This window comes from Synchiropus splendidus, chromosome 14 (genome assembly GCF_027744825.2).
Source record: "Synchiropus splendidus isolate RoL2022-P1 chromosome 14, RoL_Sspl_1.0, whole genome shotgun sequence".
In the NCBI taxonomy this organism is placed as follows: domain Eukaryota; kingdom Metazoa; phylum Chordata; class Actinopteri; order Syngnathiformes; family Callionymidae; genus Synchiropus; species Synchiropus splendidus.
Genome location: NC_071347.1, coordinates 18,871,429 through 18,891,132, shown reverse-complemented (window position 1 = coordinate 18,891,132; position 19,704 = coordinate 18,871,429). Strand labels below are relative to the sequence as shown.

Genomic DNA, 19,704 nt, shown 5'->3' with positions numbered 1-19,704 from the left:
CATGGGAAACCGCCGTCCCCCGCCAGAATATTGGGGCGGACGTTAATATCTTTACTCTGGTTTTAGGATTTCGGTGAGTACCAGGAGAGCTATTACTCAGTCCAGACAACAGAAGGAGAGCAGATATCGCAACTTATTGCTGGCTACATTGACATCATTCTCAAGAAGGCAAGTTGTGGCTCACAAAATTACAGTAGATTTTCGGCATTTAATATCTTTAATGAAGCTTTGTGGTCTCTATTTCCTCCTGCAGAAGCAGAGCAAAGATCGTTTTGGCCTTGAGGGAGACGAAGAATCCACTATGCTGGAGGAATCTGTTTCCCCGAAGAAGTAAGTCTTATTTATCGTGTCGATTTTATTGCCTCCGCAAGCACGATTCAGTTCTGGGGCCTCATTTATTAAAGCCAGAAATGGCAAACACTGAAACAATATTTGCTCCCATTAAACCTCTGTGTTTGGGAGCCACTTCCGATGTTACGTTAATAAATCACCGTTCTAGAACATACACAGTACGTCAAGAATACTGCCTTAATTGTACTCATAAATGATGCCTGGTGCTTTCTATGCAGCGAAGACAAGAAAAACAAATTCAAAGTGATACGTAATTTAAACAAGGTAATGAAGAAATGTCATAAATATTGTGTCCCTTACAGCTCTGATTATTTTAAACACTGTATCTGCTTTCTTTTGAAGCTTGAATCATCGCTTTGTGACGATAACAAAATACTTAAAATAAAACAGATGCAACAAAATAAGGTCACAATTTATTTAATTATTAAATGAAGTATAAATGTGCACTCAAGAAAGATTCTTTAACATGGACATAAAGCTCGGAAAAGCTTTTACAACCGTGAAGTACGGGAGTGTTGAGCGCTCTACAATGGCTGTGAAACTCGCTGTCAACCAGTCTGGTTCTCCGAGTCACTAAACGACTTGCCAATCTTTATTTGCAATCCTTCCGACTCCTGACTGAAAGAGGAAGTCCACGGTAGCAAACACTTCTCAGCATCCTCCGGCCTCATCTGAACCTTTGTCCTCTATGCTCCTTGTCTGACCTCTTTTACAAACATCATCTCTCAAAACTGACCAGAACATGAGGGTAGAATTTCATTTATTTCTTATGTAAAGAAACACAGCACAATCTCTTTTCTCCATGACACAGCACAAGCTGTCTGAACTTGAACCACATTTTCAAAGCCATTTTGCTCAGATATAAAGTGAGTATAAAGCAGGAGAGTCCAAACGCTTCCAGAAAGGGTCGCAGTGGGTGCAGGCTTTTGTTCCAACCCATAAAGTACATGCAGGTTAACCAACCAGGTGTCAGCTGAAACAAGCAGCACTTGACTGACAATAAACGGATGACAGTCTTTAGACACCTGATTGGTGAATCTGTGTGCATGTGTGTCTGATAGGTGGGTTAGAGCAAAAGCCTGCACCCATTGCAGCCTGTGAGGACCGGTTTGGTTGGACACCCCTGGAATGAAGGGAAAAGGAAGCAATGAAATGATAACCTCCTGTTATGTCTTGATCTGAAAGCCTATTCTGAAAAACCTGTTGCTCTGCCAACTAACTGGTGGTGCGGGTGGGTGCTACTTCATTCTCTAGCACTACATTAACTGTGGATGCTTATAAAAACATGTCCGTTTAGCACAGAGCGGATCGTTCAGGCCTGAAGTCAGTCAACGGAAAATAGTCCCTGTGCACCCCTAACCCTTTCTCTTAATACTTTTGTCACCTGACTCGGCAGCGGTGCTCCTTTTCTAGTAGGTAACAATTAAGGTAGTAATTTCCCAGATCTTGATCTGGATTTTGGATCTGGATCTTTTTTATGTGCTCACTCCTCTCCCCCATCCCCCAGAGATAGTGGCCTTGTTCATCCCTGCTTGTGGTGACCAGTAAAGAGCAGAAAAGCTCATATGGGGAGGTTTGGAGACTCGTGAAGAGGAGCGACAGTGTGGGACCAAGAATGTTTGAGATGGACATACAAAGTCCTGTAAGAGGAGAGCAGGAAGAGTGAATGAGGATTGTGGATGTGGTAAAAGAGGACATGACTAGGGAGGATGATCTGGTTAGGTTTAGGCGGAGGACCTGATTGAAAATGCCGGAGACATGACGGATGTGGTGTGGTAGTTGACAGAATACTCAGCATGCCAATCTAAACAAAATAAAGCTAATCTTAAAGCGGCGTTCAAAATATTTTTGAGTATGAATTGAGTAAAGGTCCAAATGTAGAAACTGCAGTAGCTTTTCACCCGGTGCATCATTACCACTCTATTTTTGCAGTCGGCCTAGAAACCGACCTAAATGAAAGTGGTTCTGAAGGTTGAACGCCCTGTGATCCGAATGTTGGGACTCCACTCTGTACAACGGCAGATCCCTGCTGCGCTCGTGCTAATTGAATCATTATTATGGTTCTCAGCACAAAAACATAATTGTTGCCTCTTTAAAAAAGGGAAGACATAATTAACTAATAGATTCAGCAGCATCTGTTGGGCTTGGCAGATATCTCTGTTATTTCTCTGTGAATACTCACTCAAGCTTGCAAGCAGTTGCTCGCCTCATAATAGCATGAGTTACAACGTTGTAATTCAAATCAAGTCTCTGCCATATTCTAACAAGCACGTGTGAGGCAGCCACTCGAAGGATCTCACCGTTTGGCTGGCTGTCAGTCATTATTTTGAAGCAGATGCTAGTTGAGATGTTTTTTTTTTTTATTATTATAATACCCACCATTTGTTTCATGATCAGTGAGCTTTAGTGCTGTTGCAATGTTTGGCACGGGGGCCATTCCTGGATTGAAGCTGATAAGGACCGGGTCGGGGGAGGAGCTCTCTGTGGTACCGCCCTATCAACCAGGCCTCACTCCCCTGGCGTGATATATGGATGTTGGTAAAGTGTGTCGCATGTTGATGCATTGCCATTTCAATGGAGTAGAAAATATTTGTGGCTCTCCTCTTCACTGGCAGTGCTGTCAGACTGAAACACAGGGCCTTTTGAGGGTATAAGGATTTAAGTAGCGATTGACATTGTTTCCTTGAAATGGTGCGCCATCCCATGGTTTACCTAAGCCCAGGCTCCGTCTTTTTTATGTAGCATGCTGGATATGTATATGCCATGGAAGGTGTAACGTGTTTAATTGAAAGTCTAATGCATCAAACATGGAACGCTCAAGGCTGCCATGGGCGTCAGTCACTTTCCCAACGTCAGTATATTACACCATGGGAGTGCGGATGCATTTGCTCAATACCAAGTTCAGTTCCGCTGATTCCAGCTCTTATTTTTCTTAAGTTGCCAACAAAAAGTCCTCTCCGCTGGCCCTGAAGCACTTGCTGGACCTCGTTTTCAAAACTAGTTCAGAAGTGATCCTCATGCCGCGCGCACCACTGACCTTTCTACGTCACAGACAGCACCACTGCACCCGCGGCTTATAGACCGGTGCATCTTATTTTGAGCAAGACATATAGATATTTTCCTCCTAAAATTTAGTGCGTGCGGCTATTATACCGGTGCACTCTATTGTCCTGAATCATCAAATTGCGAATAATGGCTAACCCACCAGGAGGCTTGTTTCCGCATCCATAATCTCCAACTCTGTCCCATCCATCCCCAATTCCCTCTATAGGCACTACGTGTTGAACTGCCGAATAAGATGGCCATTGGCTTTCTCATCTTGGAACAATGCTACAGAGTATCTTAGCATGGTGCATGTCAACTGTGAATGGTGTTGCTCAAATAGCTGAGCTGAGCTCCAGTCACCACTACAGAATGAGTGAATGTGTCATGTTTATGGTGTAGCTGAAAAATACTGTATAGCGTCTTGAAACTGTTGCCTCCTACCTGCTGTCATCTCTTCAAACCTGGCCTCTCTGAAACAATATATGAGCACATCTGTTACAAGCAGATACAAATCAAGAGTCGTAGGAGAGAGAGGCAGAGACAAAAGGTGGTTTGTCTGAACCTGCAAGGACTCTCAAGATGTTCCGTTCAAGCGCTTTAGAAGCAGCCGAGGAAAAGAGCAACGTTGAGGACCGTAGGTGTATGAAGCACAATGCAGCTGCTGAGAGACGTGCAGCTTCCGTCTCTTTGAAATTCTGCATGTATCTGAAGTGACTTGAACTTTGCACACGTATACTCTTAAGTGGAACAATTGCAGCTGCACCACTGAGGGGAAAACAGGAGTAATAAAAAAAAAAGGCTTGTGTTCTGTGCGCAACTATGAAGATCTGAGATTTTTCATCTGGGAGAATCCTAAATGATGAGATATGCATCATCAGGAAAGGAGCTACAGCCTCAGCCAATGAGCTGCCTTGTGGAAGAGAGAGGCGCCCCCCACAGAGCCCTGATCTCACAATCATTGAGTCTGTCTAGGAATGCATGAGGAGGCACCCTGCGTTCAGAGGGAACTCCTGCAGGTTCTCCAGGATATTTGGATTAGAGAACAAGCTGAGCCCCTGTAGAAACTGTGAACATGTGTATTCTTAATGGCTTCTTGTGAAATGTTGTGGGGAAATACTCGCTGCCAAGCTGATGCTGATCATCGCAGTGTTGCCCTTGAGCTATTATTTCCCTCCAATAATCTCATTCATCATCCTTATCGTAACCTTCCTGTCACAGGTCCACGATTCTGCAACAACAGTTCAACCGGGTGGGTCGCGTGGAGCACGGCTCCGTCGCGCTTCCTGGTATTATTCGCTCAGGGTCTGTCGGTGGCCCTGACAACTTCAACGTGGGCTCCATGCCCCAGGCCCAGCAGCAGATCACCACAGGCCAGATGCACAGAGGACACATGCCCCCGCTGGTGAGTGGCAGACTTATCGTGTTGGGAACACAATGTTGCTGATGTTCAGCCGGTCTTTAGCCTTTCTGAGCATATGTCAGACTCTACGTCAACCAAAGACATGTAGTGCGGCTGGGAGACATTTATGACGTCTGTTTTCGTGCCTTTTTGGATTATCCTTTCTGTTTGTTGCTGCTGGTCGTGGACATTTCATGGAGAAGGACTGGTGTGAGATGAACAGTCGCAGAAAACAGATCAATTTTAAGTCTATACATTTGTGACCTCATGCAGTCTGAGCAACAGCTCCACTATCATTTGAATTCTGAATCAAACCAGAAGTTTATATTCTTCTGAATTTGATTCTTTTAATGTAATTGCAATGCCCATTTAAACAACTTGTTTTCCATTAAAATAAATAAAAATACTGAAGAAAACACCTCGTGGAGACGTACCTTTTTGAAATCATATTTCCATGCTTTACCCAGAGGTCTCTTCCCAAAATATTCTCAGCTTAAAAGGGTCTTCCATTATTTATTATCTATACTGAAAATATATAAATAAAATTGGCATAATTATGCAATTACATGTAATTACAATTTTTCCTGTTCTGAATGTTTACATTTCTGTTAACTCTTGTTATTATTATTATTATTATTTATTTATTTATTATTAATGTCCTTTTGCTGTGACAGCCCCCCATGTCAAGTCACAGCAAATGATGTGCCCTCTTAGTACATTTAATTGGCCCTAGACAGACGGTCTGCACATCCTTCTAGTAACTCACCTATGAAGACATTACCACAGGGGTATCAAACTCCATCAAGGTGCCAAAACGTCAAACACAGACGGGTTGTGGTTTTCTATTGTCCTTCATCACCAATGACTCAGAACACAGGAGAGTCTCAGGTTTTCTTTTGGAAGTGCAAACATTCCTCCATGTCTCCTCTTACTTATCATTTCCAATCCAACACTTGAAATCTATAGGTCTTTAATAACAACATGCTTTGTTTGGTGATCAAGTTATTGGTGCACTTTAAATTTATTTTAAATTAGATTTCCACTGTATGTATTCCCGGCCCTATAAAATGACTTGGTGGGTGAGATTTGGCCCCAGAGCCTTGAGTTTGTCGCGTTAGTTGGAGTCCGTTCAGTGTGTTGTGGGTATCTAATGCTTTATGAGACAAACATAAGTCTCATATTTAAATGTAAGGCCTCATGTGTCGTCTCTCTTCTGTCATCAGAGCCATGCTCAGCAGGCCCTCATGGGAACCATCAACAGCAGCATGCAGGCGGTGCAGCAGGCCCAGTCTGAACTGGGACACGTAGATAATCTCCCTCCTCTGGGCCACGACCTGGTATGTCCTCTCGCCATTATATTCACGTCCTGTGGAGACAAGGCTAAATCAAACTCATCAGATTAAGCATAGCTGAGGATCTGGTCTCTGGTTATCTTCACCAACCTGCTTCAATTCTGGAGGAGCATTTTCATACAAACCAATCTCCTGCTGTGATCAAAGCCAATAAATCTCACGTCTTGATTTCTTTCATCTGCTCTTTTCCCCTTCGCCGACAGGCATCCAGGGTTTGGGTTCAGAACAAAGTGGATGAATCCAAACATGAAATCCACTCTCAGGTTGATGCCATCACTGCTGGAACGGCATCTGTGGTCAATCTCACCGCAGGTCCGTGGAACCTTAATCAACTTGCTGTGTTAAACGCCGATCTGTTGGTTTTGCAAAATACCTTTTTCATGAATAGAGTTGAAAGTGAGTGAGGCACACGTTCAGTGACGTCCCGGCTGAGTGTTTATCAGCTTCGGCATCTGTCTGGCTGCGCCGACCTCATCCGCCATGCAAAACAAAGCTTGTCTTCATGGCCACCCGTTCGATCAACACGCTTATCGCTGTGGAGCCGTCTGAAGGACGCTCCAGTTAGACCAGTGATATTAGAATATCAAGTCAGCTAAAGCGAAGTCAGTGCAGCCAGAGGAGTGTAATGTAGTGTGAGTGTGTGCATGAAATTGAAGAAGAGCTGATTTAGAGAAGGCGTTGAAGCAATTTTTTTGTTTTGTTTTAAGAGTGTGTGTGATGGTATGCGTGTCTGATTTGAGTATATGTACTGCGTGTGTTGGCCTGGTTGTGAGGACACACTCTTTTGCAACTGTGAGGTAGTGAGTCCATGTGTAAGTTGTGTATGTGTTTTACATCTATATGTGCATTTTGTGTTCCCTTGATTTTGGCGTGTTTGTCTTAAGGCCCATTTATGCTGCCCTTATGTACAAAAATGCTCCAATGCTCCAACGTTTATGACAACGACAAACTCCCAAACACACAAGGCGACTCTGAAGAAGGATTGATAACTTGCCTCTTGCACAGTAGGGACACGCAGAGAATTTTCGCCATTATGTCTTCTTCGTGTGTGTATCATGTAGTTACAGAAACACTGCCCCCCTCCCATGGTTTCCGGTGGTACTGCTCCGTTTGGTCCGTATCCATAAGGTTTATGGAAATGTACAGAAATATTCTTTTGGATTTGAGATTCTTTTATGTTTTGAATGTGTTTTTCTCGGGCTGTGTAGTAGTGCTCAATACATGTACTAGGTTTGTTATGGGATTTGATGTGGCTGTAAGGCCTTTGTGTAGGCTTTGTGTGTGGGTGTTTTTTTTGGAGAATGTGTTGTGTTCCAGTGTTGATGTTTGTCAAACGTTTTGGCACTAAATTTGTTGTTTTATTGACACTGCGTTTTCTTATATCTCGTATGTTTATCATGCTAAAGTGTGTAGTGCAGTTTCACTGAACAGATGGAGAGCAAAGTTGTCACTTGGTGGACCTTCCCTCTGCAGGTGAACCCACAGAAACAGACTACACAGCAGTCGGCTGTGCCATCACCACCATTTCCTCTAACCTCACCGAGATGTCTAAGGGTGTCAAGCTCCTGGCAGCATTAATGGAGGACGAGGTGGGCAGCAGCCACAAGCTCATGGGCGCTGCCAGAATGTTGGCGGGAGCCGTGTCTGATCTACTCAGATCTGTTGAGCCCGCAGCCACTGAGGTGAGATCCCCCCACCCCACTGAGTTCAGAGCTTCCACATCCAGTCGTCTGTTTTAGATAATTCATGTCCGCCTCAGAGCGAACAAGCCAGGGCTGAATAATAAACCCTGATGATGTCATCTCCTCACAGTCCAGACAGACCGTGCTGACTGCAGCAGGAAGCATCGGACAAGCCAGTGGGGACCTGCTGCGTCACATGGGGGAGGGCGAGACTGATGAGAAGTTCCAGGTTGGCCGCCACCCACTCACTGTTTCTAGGACACTGCTGTCAAACAGGAAGATACACACAGATTCCCCCTCAAGTCAAGTCAAGTGAACAAAGCACATTGATTTATGGTCATGTTGACATTTACTTTTTTGTTACGTTCCAATGTGAAATTAACATATACATTACCCATTGAAACCTTCAATTGAAATTCAGGAAGAAAGGGTCACATGACCATTATCAGCATTTTTTGTGAAAACAAAGATGCTGAAAAATATATATATATATATTATGTTACTTGGACAGTCATGTGTGTTCTAACACTACCTCAATGCAAATATAAGCTCAAAATATACCTTGAAAAACGTTGACTACATGAGCAATAACCCATTTCCCACTGCTCTGTTTTCCTTTCATCGATGGTACAAAGGGATTTAAGCAGAGTATTACAGTGATATATGTTCTTCAAATGCTGTTTGTGTATCTTTTTTATAGCTCTTTTTGCTCTGCCTTATGATTTCACTTCCCTGAATAGCAGGCTCATATGTCATCCACACTCCTGGTGTCGTGCCAAAACTGCTCCCCTGCATGCAGATAAGACAAATTAATTATCCTGACGCAACACAAATATCATTTATTAGCAGCGGCCTAATCTCCCCGCTCTCCATCAGCCTCTTGTCTCTGCTGTTTGTCGAGTTTGGCTGCTTTTAATAGTTTTATTCTGGCGGCAAACGTCTCAGTGAACAACGTTTTGTTCCTCGCCTTCTTAAGTCTGCAGCTGTCTGTTGAAGGGTGATGATTCATATGTTGCAGGAGACCCTGATGAATCTGGCCAAAGCAGTGGCCAATGCAGCTGCCATGCTGGTGCTGAAGGCCAAGAATGTGGCTCAGGTGGCTGAGGACACCGTCCTGCAGAACCGGGTGATCGCGGCTGCCACTCAGTGTGCCCTGTCCACCTCACAGCTGGTCGCCTGCACCAAGGTATTTATACCAATGTTCAATTTGTATAGCAGATCGCTTCAGGACAAGCTAACATAGAGAGTGGGGACTTCTGGAGGGACCCCTGCTGCGCAGGCTAATTCACTATCTACTTCTGGTTTGGAGAGTCCCCTGCTGTTAATGACTCTTCCTGTAATGAGACTAAGATCTCTTGGAGACACTCAACTCATATGTCCAGACACAAATTAAATATATTGAAGTACTAAATATATTTGATCCAATCTGTATCGCATTCTTATATGAGGGGTTCAGTATGACAAGTCTAAAGAAATAAACGTTTAATTCAGAGACTCTTTAAGAAGATACTGTAGCTATCATTTGTTCAAAATGTGGTTTATTTTCACAAGTTCCTTATGGGAAAAGAAAGAAAAAGCCTGGGCTGTTTTAACATTACCTAAAATGTATGATAAGAGAGGTTTCAGTCCTGCGACATTCTGCAGTCAATATATTGTCTGAGAATTTAACAAGAATTGTGGGATATGATGCTGCAAATTCAGTGCCTCTGGAAAATATACTAATTCAAGATATAGTGAAGCACTTTTGAGCCAGTAAAGTACTGTAAATTCTGGACGACAGAGTGGATGTATTCTGGGATCTGTTCCAGTACGGATCCGAAATGGATATGAGCCTGAAGAATAAAAATCAAGTTAATAAGTGGCCTGATGTGGCCCGGATTTGGTACAGATCTAGGACACATCGGGCACAGATTCGACTGGGATCTGGGACACTCACTGATACAGTACTGGGCTGCGATCCGTTTTTGTCAGTTAATGTTAATTTTTTGCAAAAATAAATTGAAGTCTTAAGTCAGTAGCCCACTTATTTAGCTTGACAAACAATCACATTCTTGCATTGCTAAAATGCACAGGCAGCCATTTATACGTCATCACAGCGCCAAAACGGTCTGTTTGCAAGTGATTGGTGAGCACGAGATTCCAGCTCGTCCAATACACGGTTACAGCAGCACACAAAATAAAATGTTTCACAAATCTACTTGTCAAAAGCTTCTGCCTTATTCTTGTCAATTCCAGCTCTCTCAAAGCAGAAAAATGTTTTTGAAAAGGTCAGTTTTCTCTTTCAATAGAAAGATATTCAGGCTGCTTCTCTCTTTCACAGGTGGTGAGTCCGACCATCAGCTCCCCGGTGTGTCAGGAGCAGCTTGTTGAGGCTGGGAAGCTGGTCGACCGCTCCGTGGAGACCTGCGTCAAAGCTTGTCGCTCGGCCAATGACAACGGCGAGCAGTTGAAGCAAGTCGGTGCGGCGGCAGGTGTGGTCAGCCAGGCGCTCAGCGACCTGCTGCAGCACGTGCGACACTACGCCAGCTGTGGCGAGCCCATTGGCCGCTACGACCAAGCCACGGACACCATCATGAACGTGACTGAGAACATCTTCACCTCCATGGGAGATGCTGGTGAGTGCAAACATCTCTCTCTGCTTTATCAGAATTTAATTCAGAAGCTGAACACTATAGTCAGGATTTCTCTGCTTTCGATTTTGCTCTTAAAATACCCCCCCCGCTCTCAGTTGAACTCTCCTCCCTGCACTCTAGCCACTGTCTTCACGGATCAGTGTGCCGAGACTTGGAAACAGAATAGAGTGTCCTCTTTGGTCCTGGCCAGTCACAGAGGAGAGGCAGTTTCCATTCTATTAATAAACCCGCAGTCATTAGAGATTTCAAATTATTCATTCATATTGTACCTCTTGTTCATACATATTTCAGGAACAAAAAAGGTGTCCAATACAGCAGAATATCAGGAAACTGTAAATATGCTACAGCATCAATTGCATTCAGTTGAAATGATACAAATGTTACATTTTTTTTAAAAAGGTGGATATTAATGAGAATTAGACAAAGTGGGTTGAAAAGGAAATGTTTAAAGAGTGTTTGGCGCTGTCACTCTGTATTATGTATTTAGACCACCCACTTCTGAAGGAGCGAATTGTTCATTGATCAGGAAAGATTGACTCAAATGTAAAGTTGGGAGCGCTTGAAGCTCTCATGGTAGAAGGACAAAAGATATTCAGTCTCTCTTTACTGCGTTCCTAACAGAGTGGACATGCCCTTATATGGTCATACCCTCTGCTCCTTCACTGCTTTTATAGTTCTTGTCAGCTTTGAAGCAAACCTGCTGTTATGTCCAAGAAGATGGACAAAGGAACACTTACAGAGTAATGACTGGCAACAACTCAGAAACGGCAAACAACATAGAGCATTCAAACTTCTTAAAAGGGTTGTGGTCATCTGGTACTCAATATCTGGCGGTCAGAATGAGGAGATGAAATCACATGGAAAAACACAGCCATAGGGCATGTTATTGTTTTTATTTTTATGTGCCTCCATTAACATCTTGATCATTCTTCCTAGTCCACCTATTGTTCTACTTCACTTCATCCATGAAACCCAACACTCTTGGTTCAACTCCCTGACTGTACGTTCACACCAATTGCTATTTAAGCTGCGAAAGCAACATTTTCAAGATTTTCAGATGATATTTATATTATGAAACACTCTTATCTCTGGCGACAAGTCGTGGCACTGTAAGCAACCAGATTCCATAATTTATTCTTTTGTATATTATATATTGCTGTGGTACATGCCTCTGCTAGCGCCTCTAAAGGATCTAATAAACCCAGAGACAACGGTATTAGAATCTTGGTTTCACTTTTAGTAGACTGGTGCAGTCTACGTCATGGAAAGGCCAGTGATTTCCGCGTACCATCTTAAAAATTGTGGCGATATGTTCGCCTCAGAACAAATATAGCATCTAAACTGATGATGAAAACAAACTTGGCGATGTTCTGAATGTGCATCATGCCACCAGTATAATTGGACTTGTCTGGTGATCTGCACTCGTGCTGATACCAGCTGTGGAGGCGGAGCTGCGGGAACACCAGAGAAGTGCACTACTACACATGCGCTAAAATTGCATGAGCGCTTTGATGTAAATAATATGTCTGTACTGACGCAACAAGGCCGTCAATGCTCCTGCGTAAAATTCAATATATTGTCTCATCGTTGTTTAAACCACAGGGCTCAGAGCGTGTGAAAAAAGCAGTGCCTTATAGTTAGGGTAGTTTGATGACTTGTCAAGGCCGCCAGGTGGTGAAGATCCCAGTCTTTTCAGATTCTTACTGAATCTGTTATGCTCCTTTTCATTTGCTAATTAGTTAGCAACAATTCCGTGAAGCCACTTGCTACACAACTGCACTCCAAATTTAGACTTGTTTACATGGGAGTTCTCATTTCCTTTGTGTTTCTGTTCCTTGTGAAAACTTCTGAGCTGTTTATCAGATGTTTATCTTTGGAACACAAAACACATGTTCATAAAAGCTATTACATGAAAGCCTATCAGAATAGCTCACAACCAGTCCGGAGAAAATTGAATTTATATCTGCAAAGACTTGCTTCTGCTGCTGCTTTTGTTAGCTTAATCACTGCAACGAACCAATAGAATACGTTTGTAAGGATGACAATGGAGAAATGACAAGGATGGAACTGTTAGAAGAACACATTCAAATCAAGAAATATATTAGTTCAGAATTCTGGCAGTGTTTTTTTTCTGGGAGAGTGTGAGTACAAGAGTTCAAGAAAAGGCAGGAGAATTATGCAAGAACAGCAAGTTGCGAGTCCAAACACAGTTTTCAGTGCAGAGACAAGATGCAGATGCGAGAGAAGAAGGCAGGAGAGCAGTAGCATTAACCCATTTATGCAGAAAGCTGCTTTGTTATATGTGGGAAAGTGAGCAGTTTTGGTTCCTGCTAAATGAAAGTAACTTCAAATATTTCTCTGTTCAAAGTGAAAGAAAAAACGCACCACTGAACTTGATCTGTTTTCACTTAGCATCTGTGAAGCTTTGAAACCGAATAGAGATCACAGTGTTATCAAACTGAAAGTCGTCTTGACTTTGCCTCCAAACCTGTGTCGTAATTAGAAGACACCTCAAAGCTGTCACTCATCGAGTCATAAAGAGTCATGATCGGTGGTTGGAAGAAAGTGTCTCTCCGGGGCCAATGGATGTAGGTTAGCAAGCAGAAGAAGGTCTCCCCAGCCTCACAGGGGAAGTTATTTCCAGCTGCGTTGTGGGCGTGAGAGAAATATTGTGCCTTTTTGTATTGCTAGTGCGCGGAACAGTGTTACATATGGTATATTCCTGAGGCTGAAATGTTTATGTGTGAGTCACTACAAGAGTACAGGATGGTGGAATACGTGTGAAGAATAAGGGTTGACCTTCAGGAACTGCAGGAGATGCCTCAACGTTTCCAGTCCAGACATTACTACCAAGCGAAAATTGACTCGTCTGATAAATCAGCTTCAGAGTCTTACTTGGATGTTTCATTATCACACTTTAAAATTAGATGAGATGCAGATAAGGAATTCATGTTTCACTTGCTGCAGCATTTAGCTATAAAAAAGTGTGGCACACTTCCTGTTTCTACAGGAAGTTATTGGGTCTTTTGGAGGAGGGATTTCTTGGATAGGATCTGTCAGGTTTTATCTTATATTCAGTATTTTGTAGGTGACTTAGATTGGTGTTGGTGGTGAAACAATTTGAGTCTACTTCCTTAGCCACTATTTAAGTCACGAACTCAGCAGCAGCCCCAATCCACTTATTATGTGAGGCAGCTAGTTCATAAGTGTCTCAGTCAGATCGCATGTAAACATGTATTGCTCCACAGAGGTCTCCAGTGAGCACAGACAGACAACGCATACTGTATATACTGTCAGCAGGAACTTTAGATAAACTTTAGATATTATTTGTGCTAAAGCTTTTCAGTCTGAAAAAGCTGAATTGTGGCCCTAAGACTTAGAAGCTAGCGCTCAGTTAACTCCATGAACGGGGCTTTCGTCGCATTGGGTTGCAAACAGAGACGATGAAAAATATGACTGAAGTTACCCTGGAGAAGCTGGGGAGGAGGTGGGTTGTGAGTCTATGGCATGTGCCCCCTATGATATATTTATTTCTTTTTTTCTATCTAAGGGTCTATCTATCTCTCTTTAGGTTATTTTATGTTAGGTGACTCATCAAGCACCTGAATTATGAAATAAATCTCAGGCCTTTTCAAGTTTGTCCTTCCGTGTCGCGCTGCGAGCGTGTCAGTGTGTGTTTTGCACTACTGCTTCCTCTCACTTCCTCTTCGACTTTTTTTTTAAATGATAAAACATTCAAATTGAATCAATTCTAGGTTTTAACCGACACTTGCGACTGTAAGGGATATATACTCTCATGTTATGCACCACACTGTTTCTGGGTTGATGTCTGCGTGCTGTAAAGATATCATATCATATCAAGTTAAAAATTGAAAAGCTGTGTGGGGTCACCTCTTTTTATTCTGGTTTCTGACTAAAGCAGGTTGCACCTTTGACCAATCACAAAAAGGGGGCGTGGTCAGTGGGGAGAACAAAAGCTAAGTCGGCTAACTCGTCGTGGACTTGAAGTGAAAGCGGTCTAAGTCATAAAAACATTAAATTTGTCCTTTCTGCCACTGAATCAGAGCTTTTCAATTGATAAGGCTTAAATGAGCAAGAGGCAGGGCCAGTAAGTGAAGTAGTTTGCGGTTTAAATAATAAGACTTGTTGAATTTTCATGCTGATAGAACAGATGCTTTGTTATTTTTAGCCGCATACAGCTCTGGGAAAACGTATATAAACCCTCTGTTAGATGTCGACATCCACCCACATCTGTCAGCGGTAATGAGCAGCTGCCAAAAGTGTCCGTGCGAACACATCAGTGAGATGACAATGCCGTCTTGTTTTTCTGCTGAATTAGGTGAGATGGTGCGTCAGGCCAGAGTTCTAGCTCAAGCCACCTCCGATCTGGTCAACGCGATGAGATCTGACGCTGAGGCGGAAGTGGACGTGGACAATTCCAAGAAACTTCTCGCCGCGGCCAAACTGCTGGCTGACGCCACGGCTCGGATGGTGGAGGCGGCAAAGGTAAGATTTGGTATTAATGATTTAAATAAGCCAAGCATGAAGGGTCAGGCTTTTATCCCTCTAGCTTACTACACATTAGGTTAATTGCCGTCTCTATTAAACAACAGTTGGAGAGAGAATACTCTCTATGGGGGACGTGGAGGAGAAGCTGGAGAGGTGGAATGAGGAGAAGTGAAAGTCAGTGGGAGCAAGACGGAATTGAATTTCTCATCACCTTGGTCTGCTCTTCAGGTCTTGCGGGCCACATAAAACGACATTGTAGCTGGTGAACAGAACGAGAGACCCAAGAGCGGAACCAGAGATACTGAAGCAAATGAGTTCAAAGGCATTTTACGTGGACCTATCTTGTATTTATGACGTCCAAATGTTGAAGTCTTTCTCTGCATGATGTAGAATGTCATACCAAATGAATATCTCCGCAATGTCATTTTCTTAATACCAAATCTCATCCGCTTTCTTAAGCCTCCAGATATCGATATCGGTATCGGCTTTAAAAACAGCATATCAGTCGGCCCCTAGAATAAAGTCAATGAAGTCCACACTTGCCCATTCCCAAGTGATCCCAAACATGAAACTAAAAATGACTTCTTCATGCGATGAAGCTCCTTATTCACCGGTAGTCCTGAAAAGCAAAAACAACCACAGAACCAGAGTCCACAGGGCAAAACCAAGCGGGCTGGATTTGACTCATAGCTTTGAGGTTCACGCCAGTGGACTAGGGTACTGGGTTAAACTCCGACCTCCTAGTAGCATCAGTGCTTGAAGTGGCTCTAGAACTTGTGCATCTTGGAAGATACGATTCTGTGTCTGTCACAAGTTCAGAGGATGAGGGTGTACAGGAGGCACAAGTAGCGGCAAAAAAAAAGAGCAGGATCAAAAAGCAATAACTCTGAACAGAAGCGCTGGCAACACCAGGGAAGCCAAAATACGCACAACTCAAAATTATCAGTAATATCACAAACACAGGCAGGACGACGGCTGCTGGCTGTGGCGATGCGTTCATGGACGCCTTGTTCCTTGAAACTCTCTGCATAGTCTTGATTTGGAAATTGCCTCCAGCCGGTGCGCACCCGCTTCTGTCAAGACAAAAAAGAAAACACAAGCAGGAAACGGAGAGGGATTTCAAAATAAAGCAGGAAAAGAGATGTCAACAGTCATAGCTGTTGCAGCAATGTTGGCTACAAGTTAGTTAGTCATCACAGGTTTCTGCTTTGTAACCTTTTCAGCTACATCTCTGTGAAAATGTGTTCAACAAGCCAAACTTGTATATTGCTTTCATTTCATGGACCAGGCATTTCTGGCATCATTGTGTGCGCTCGCTATCAGCATTATTTTACATCCAAAATGAGAGTGCAGCATCAGTGGCTCTTAATAAGCCCCTGGCTCTGTACTCCATTGCAGGATATTATCAGCGTGAAACGCCTCGGCAAGTGAATTGCCGCGTTGGGTTGTTAGATGTTTTTGATCCGTGACACATTAATCACCACATCACTGCCATTATCAAAGAGGAAGTGGGAGTCTGGCATCGACTGTTTCCTTGGAAACTTCAGACAGAGGAGCTCAGAGCCTCGGAGCATCTACTGTACAACCAGACCGGCTTATCAGGCGCGAGTACGACTGTGTGCTGATGACGGTGGGGGGGGTGTGCGCTCACCCGCAGGGAGCAGCTGCCTACCCGGAGAATGAAGACCAGCAGCAGAGACTGAGAGAGGCGGCCGAGGGGCTTCGTGTCGCCACTAATGCTGCAGCTCAGAACGCCATCAAGAAGAAACTGGTCAACAGGCTGGAGGTGAGTCACAAGGGGCGACATCTCATCTGACCTTGATCTAAATTAAACCCCTTGTTTAGAGGCGAGATTCAAACGTCTGCCTCCAGTTGCACTTTGACCCGATAAACAAGGAAAATATGACAAACTTAAACTGCTAAAATTGTAATCTAGTCTTGGGCAGGAAGTTGTCATAACACAAGCTAATGTATGGGTTTATGCTTCACATAAATGACCCCTGACAGACATACCAGACTTAACCTCCTGATAGAGGTGCTGACCTCTGCAGAGGCAACACAACAATGGTCCACAATACCATAATATTACTGAAGAACTGATTACATACCTCTGATTCTGAAATGCCTCTTTCAGTCATTTGTGTATTTGTCTCTGATGTTTTGTTCCTGTCCTGAGGCAGTGACTTATGAATCCCATTAGCGCAGTGAGAGCTCTATCAGAGAGTACAGATCTGTGTTCAGCCTCTGGTATCAGTTCGGCCCTAATGACTAGACCATCTTTACTCCAGATATCCTCCATAAATCTCAATCTGCATCCCCGAATCAGACAGTTGCTGCAACAGAGCTAATAGCTGAGGAGAGCTGAGCAGATATCACTGAGAATTCAAAGGAAGCCATAACTTGTGATTCCGATGGCAAATGCACACACAATTGGTTTCACTGTTTTTGTCCCCCACACTTACTATAATTAAAAATGTTATCACAGAATATATCATGATGTATAGTAATTTTGTATATGTAAAATTTTTACGGAAAAAAAAAATATTACAATGTACAGTATATATTTATATATGAACTGTAATTTAGCATCATTTTTCAATACGTGTAGGGGACAAAAACAAATGAAATCAATTGTCTGTGTATTTGCAAAATTCCTAATACAATCTTAAGCTGTTAAAAAAAATGTTTCCAATAGAATGAATCCAATATATCTGCCAAATGAGTTGAGAAAAGTATACTGAGGAAATAATATTTTTTTCCCAAAAATGTATTCATAAATGAATCATGTGAAATGCTTTGGTAATGAAATTACAGGAAATATAATAACAGGACTTGTGAATGAAAAAAATTAGATAACGGATTACATTAAATTTTCTAAATTGTATTTTAAATGAAAAAAAAGTTATAAACTCTCGAACTAAAGAAAAAAACACATCACATAAAATAGTTGTGTTCCATAATGATCTTTGTTTATTAATATTTACCAGGTGTTTCTGATAAGACTAGGTGCTGTTTTATATCACGTCGTTCGTCTCTTTTCTCCGGATGCAGATCGCAGCAAAGCAAGCTGCAGCAGCTGCCACTCAGACGATCGCAGCCGCCCAAAATGCTGCTGCCTCCAACAAGAACACGGTCTCTCACCAACAGTTAGTGCACAGCTGCAAGGTACGGCCCTCTACCTTGTTCTTCACGGTGCACCCTGAGATGTAACAACTGGTCTGTGTGGGTCTCGTGAAGGCTGTTGCGGATAACATCCCCCAGCTGGTGCAGGGCATGAGGAGCAGCCAGGCCCAGCCCGAGGAGCTGGGCGCTCAGCTCACCCTCATCATGGCCAGCCAGAGCTTCTTACAGGTCAGACACCGACTATCAGTCAAATATGAGGCATGGAGGCTGTGAATTTCTAATGCTTTAAAATCCTGCAGCCGGGAAGTAAGATGGTGGCGTCTGCTAAGTCAGCAGTTCCGACGGTGACGGATCAGGCTGCTGCTATGCAACTGGGTCAGTGTGCAAAGAACTTAGCGACCTGTCTGGCAGAGCTCAGGACTGCCACGCAAAAGGTAACCACCAAAACACCATGACTGGTCTTTTACATAACTCCAGCCAGAGTTTCGCGCGGATGTGACATGACAATTCATGAGTAAGCTGCTGCTGTCTGTGTGTTCCCTGTAGGCTCATGAAGCTTGTGGCCCCCTGGAGATCGACTCGGCCCTCAAAACTGTGCAGACGCTTAAAAGTGAACTTCAGGATGCCAAGATGTCCGTCATCGACGGTCAACTCAAACCTCTACCTGGCGAAACGGTGAGTACAGTTCAATGAAGCTAGTTGATCTTCTTGATGGCCTTTACTGGCAATTCAAGCAACAAGACCAAATATGATGATAATGATGAGTTATTATATAATTATAATATTGATATTAATAATGAGTTGATTAACTCTGCCTATCATGGAGGCGTTGTTGCTTACGGAAACCCAGTCATTTCTATTATGCGCCGCTGGTCATGTGACCAACTTGACAACTTTACTACACAAAACACAGTTGAATCACTGAAATAAATTGAATAAATTGATTTGCCATGTGGATCATAGTTGCTACTTAACTATACTGCCACCTGCTGTGTGATAGATAATATATGTGTAGGGCAATAATATCTTTAAAAGGAATCACTGTGGGCGTTTAAATAAGATGCTGGGCAGAGGTGTGTGTCGTCCTTGTGCCTGTCTAGTAAAAGATCAATTTGAAATAATTTAGAAAATGTAAGATTAATTTAAATTAAAAAGTAACTAAAAAATGTAACTTAAAAATCTTGAGAGATACTTAAGCCTGTCACAAACATAGTTGAGGTTTTTAACAGCTTCATACTTTCACGCTGACCTCCTGAGCGCCGGATGTATTGAGCCACAAGTGCATCCCATGCTGCCCAGACCTGCTCTTGACCTTCAGACTTGTACTGGAATTTAAAATGGACATCTATATTTGTTGAGTGTTTCAAAGTCAGAAAGTAATGTTGACTGCTGTTGCTGCTCACACAGCTGGAGAAGTGCGCTCAGGATTTGGGGAGCACGTCCAAGGCGGTGGGATCGTCCATGGCCCAGCTCCTGACTTGTGCGGCGCAGGGCAACGAACACTATACAGGTGGGATGAGTGAAGTGCTCCAGTTAGCAGTGAAAGATATGGACCAATTGCTGAAACTATATTTATGGTAAATTATCGAACTGTGCTCATAACGCGGGAC

At 43.2% G+C, this 19,704-nt stretch overlaps 1 protein-coding gene across 5 annotated transcripts in view; it reads left to right on the top strand.

The window, feature by feature from the left end:
• tln2b (talin 2b) overlaps positions 1–19,704 on the top strand; it is a 105,783-nt gene that overhangs the window by 54,226 nt on the left and 31,853 nt on the right. For all 5 annotated transcript variants that reach the window (XM_053886215.1, XM_053886214.1, XM_053886212.1 and 2 more), the window contains 16 exons: positions 67–168; positions 254–330; positions 4,615–4,798; positions 6,019–6,132; positions 6,351–6,459; positions 7,621–7,829; positions 7,960–8,058; positions 8,848–9,015; positions 10,150–10,444; positions 14,802–14,968; positions 16,629–16,757; positions 18,023–18,136; positions 18,209–18,322; positions 18,394–18,528; positions 18,641–18,769; positions 19,502–19,604. In XM_053886215.1, the coding sequence (XP_053742190.1) occupies positions 67–168; positions 254–330; positions 4,615–4,798; positions 6,019–6,132; positions 6,351–6,459; positions 7,621–7,829; positions 7,960–8,058; positions 8,848–9,015; positions 10,150–10,444; positions 14,802–14,968; positions 16,629–16,757; positions 18,023–18,136; positions 18,209–18,322; positions 18,394–18,528; positions 18,641–18,769; positions 19,502–19,604 (2,248 nt within the window). The remainder of the gene's footprint in view (positions 1–66; positions 169–253; positions 331–4,614; positions 4,799–6,018; positions 6,133–6,350; positions 6,460–7,620; positions 7,830–7,959; positions 8,059–8,847; positions 9,016–10,149; positions 10,445–14,801; positions 14,969–16,628; positions 16,758–18,022; positions 18,137–18,208; positions 18,323–18,393; positions 18,529–18,640; positions 18,770–19,501; positions 19,605–19,704) is intronic.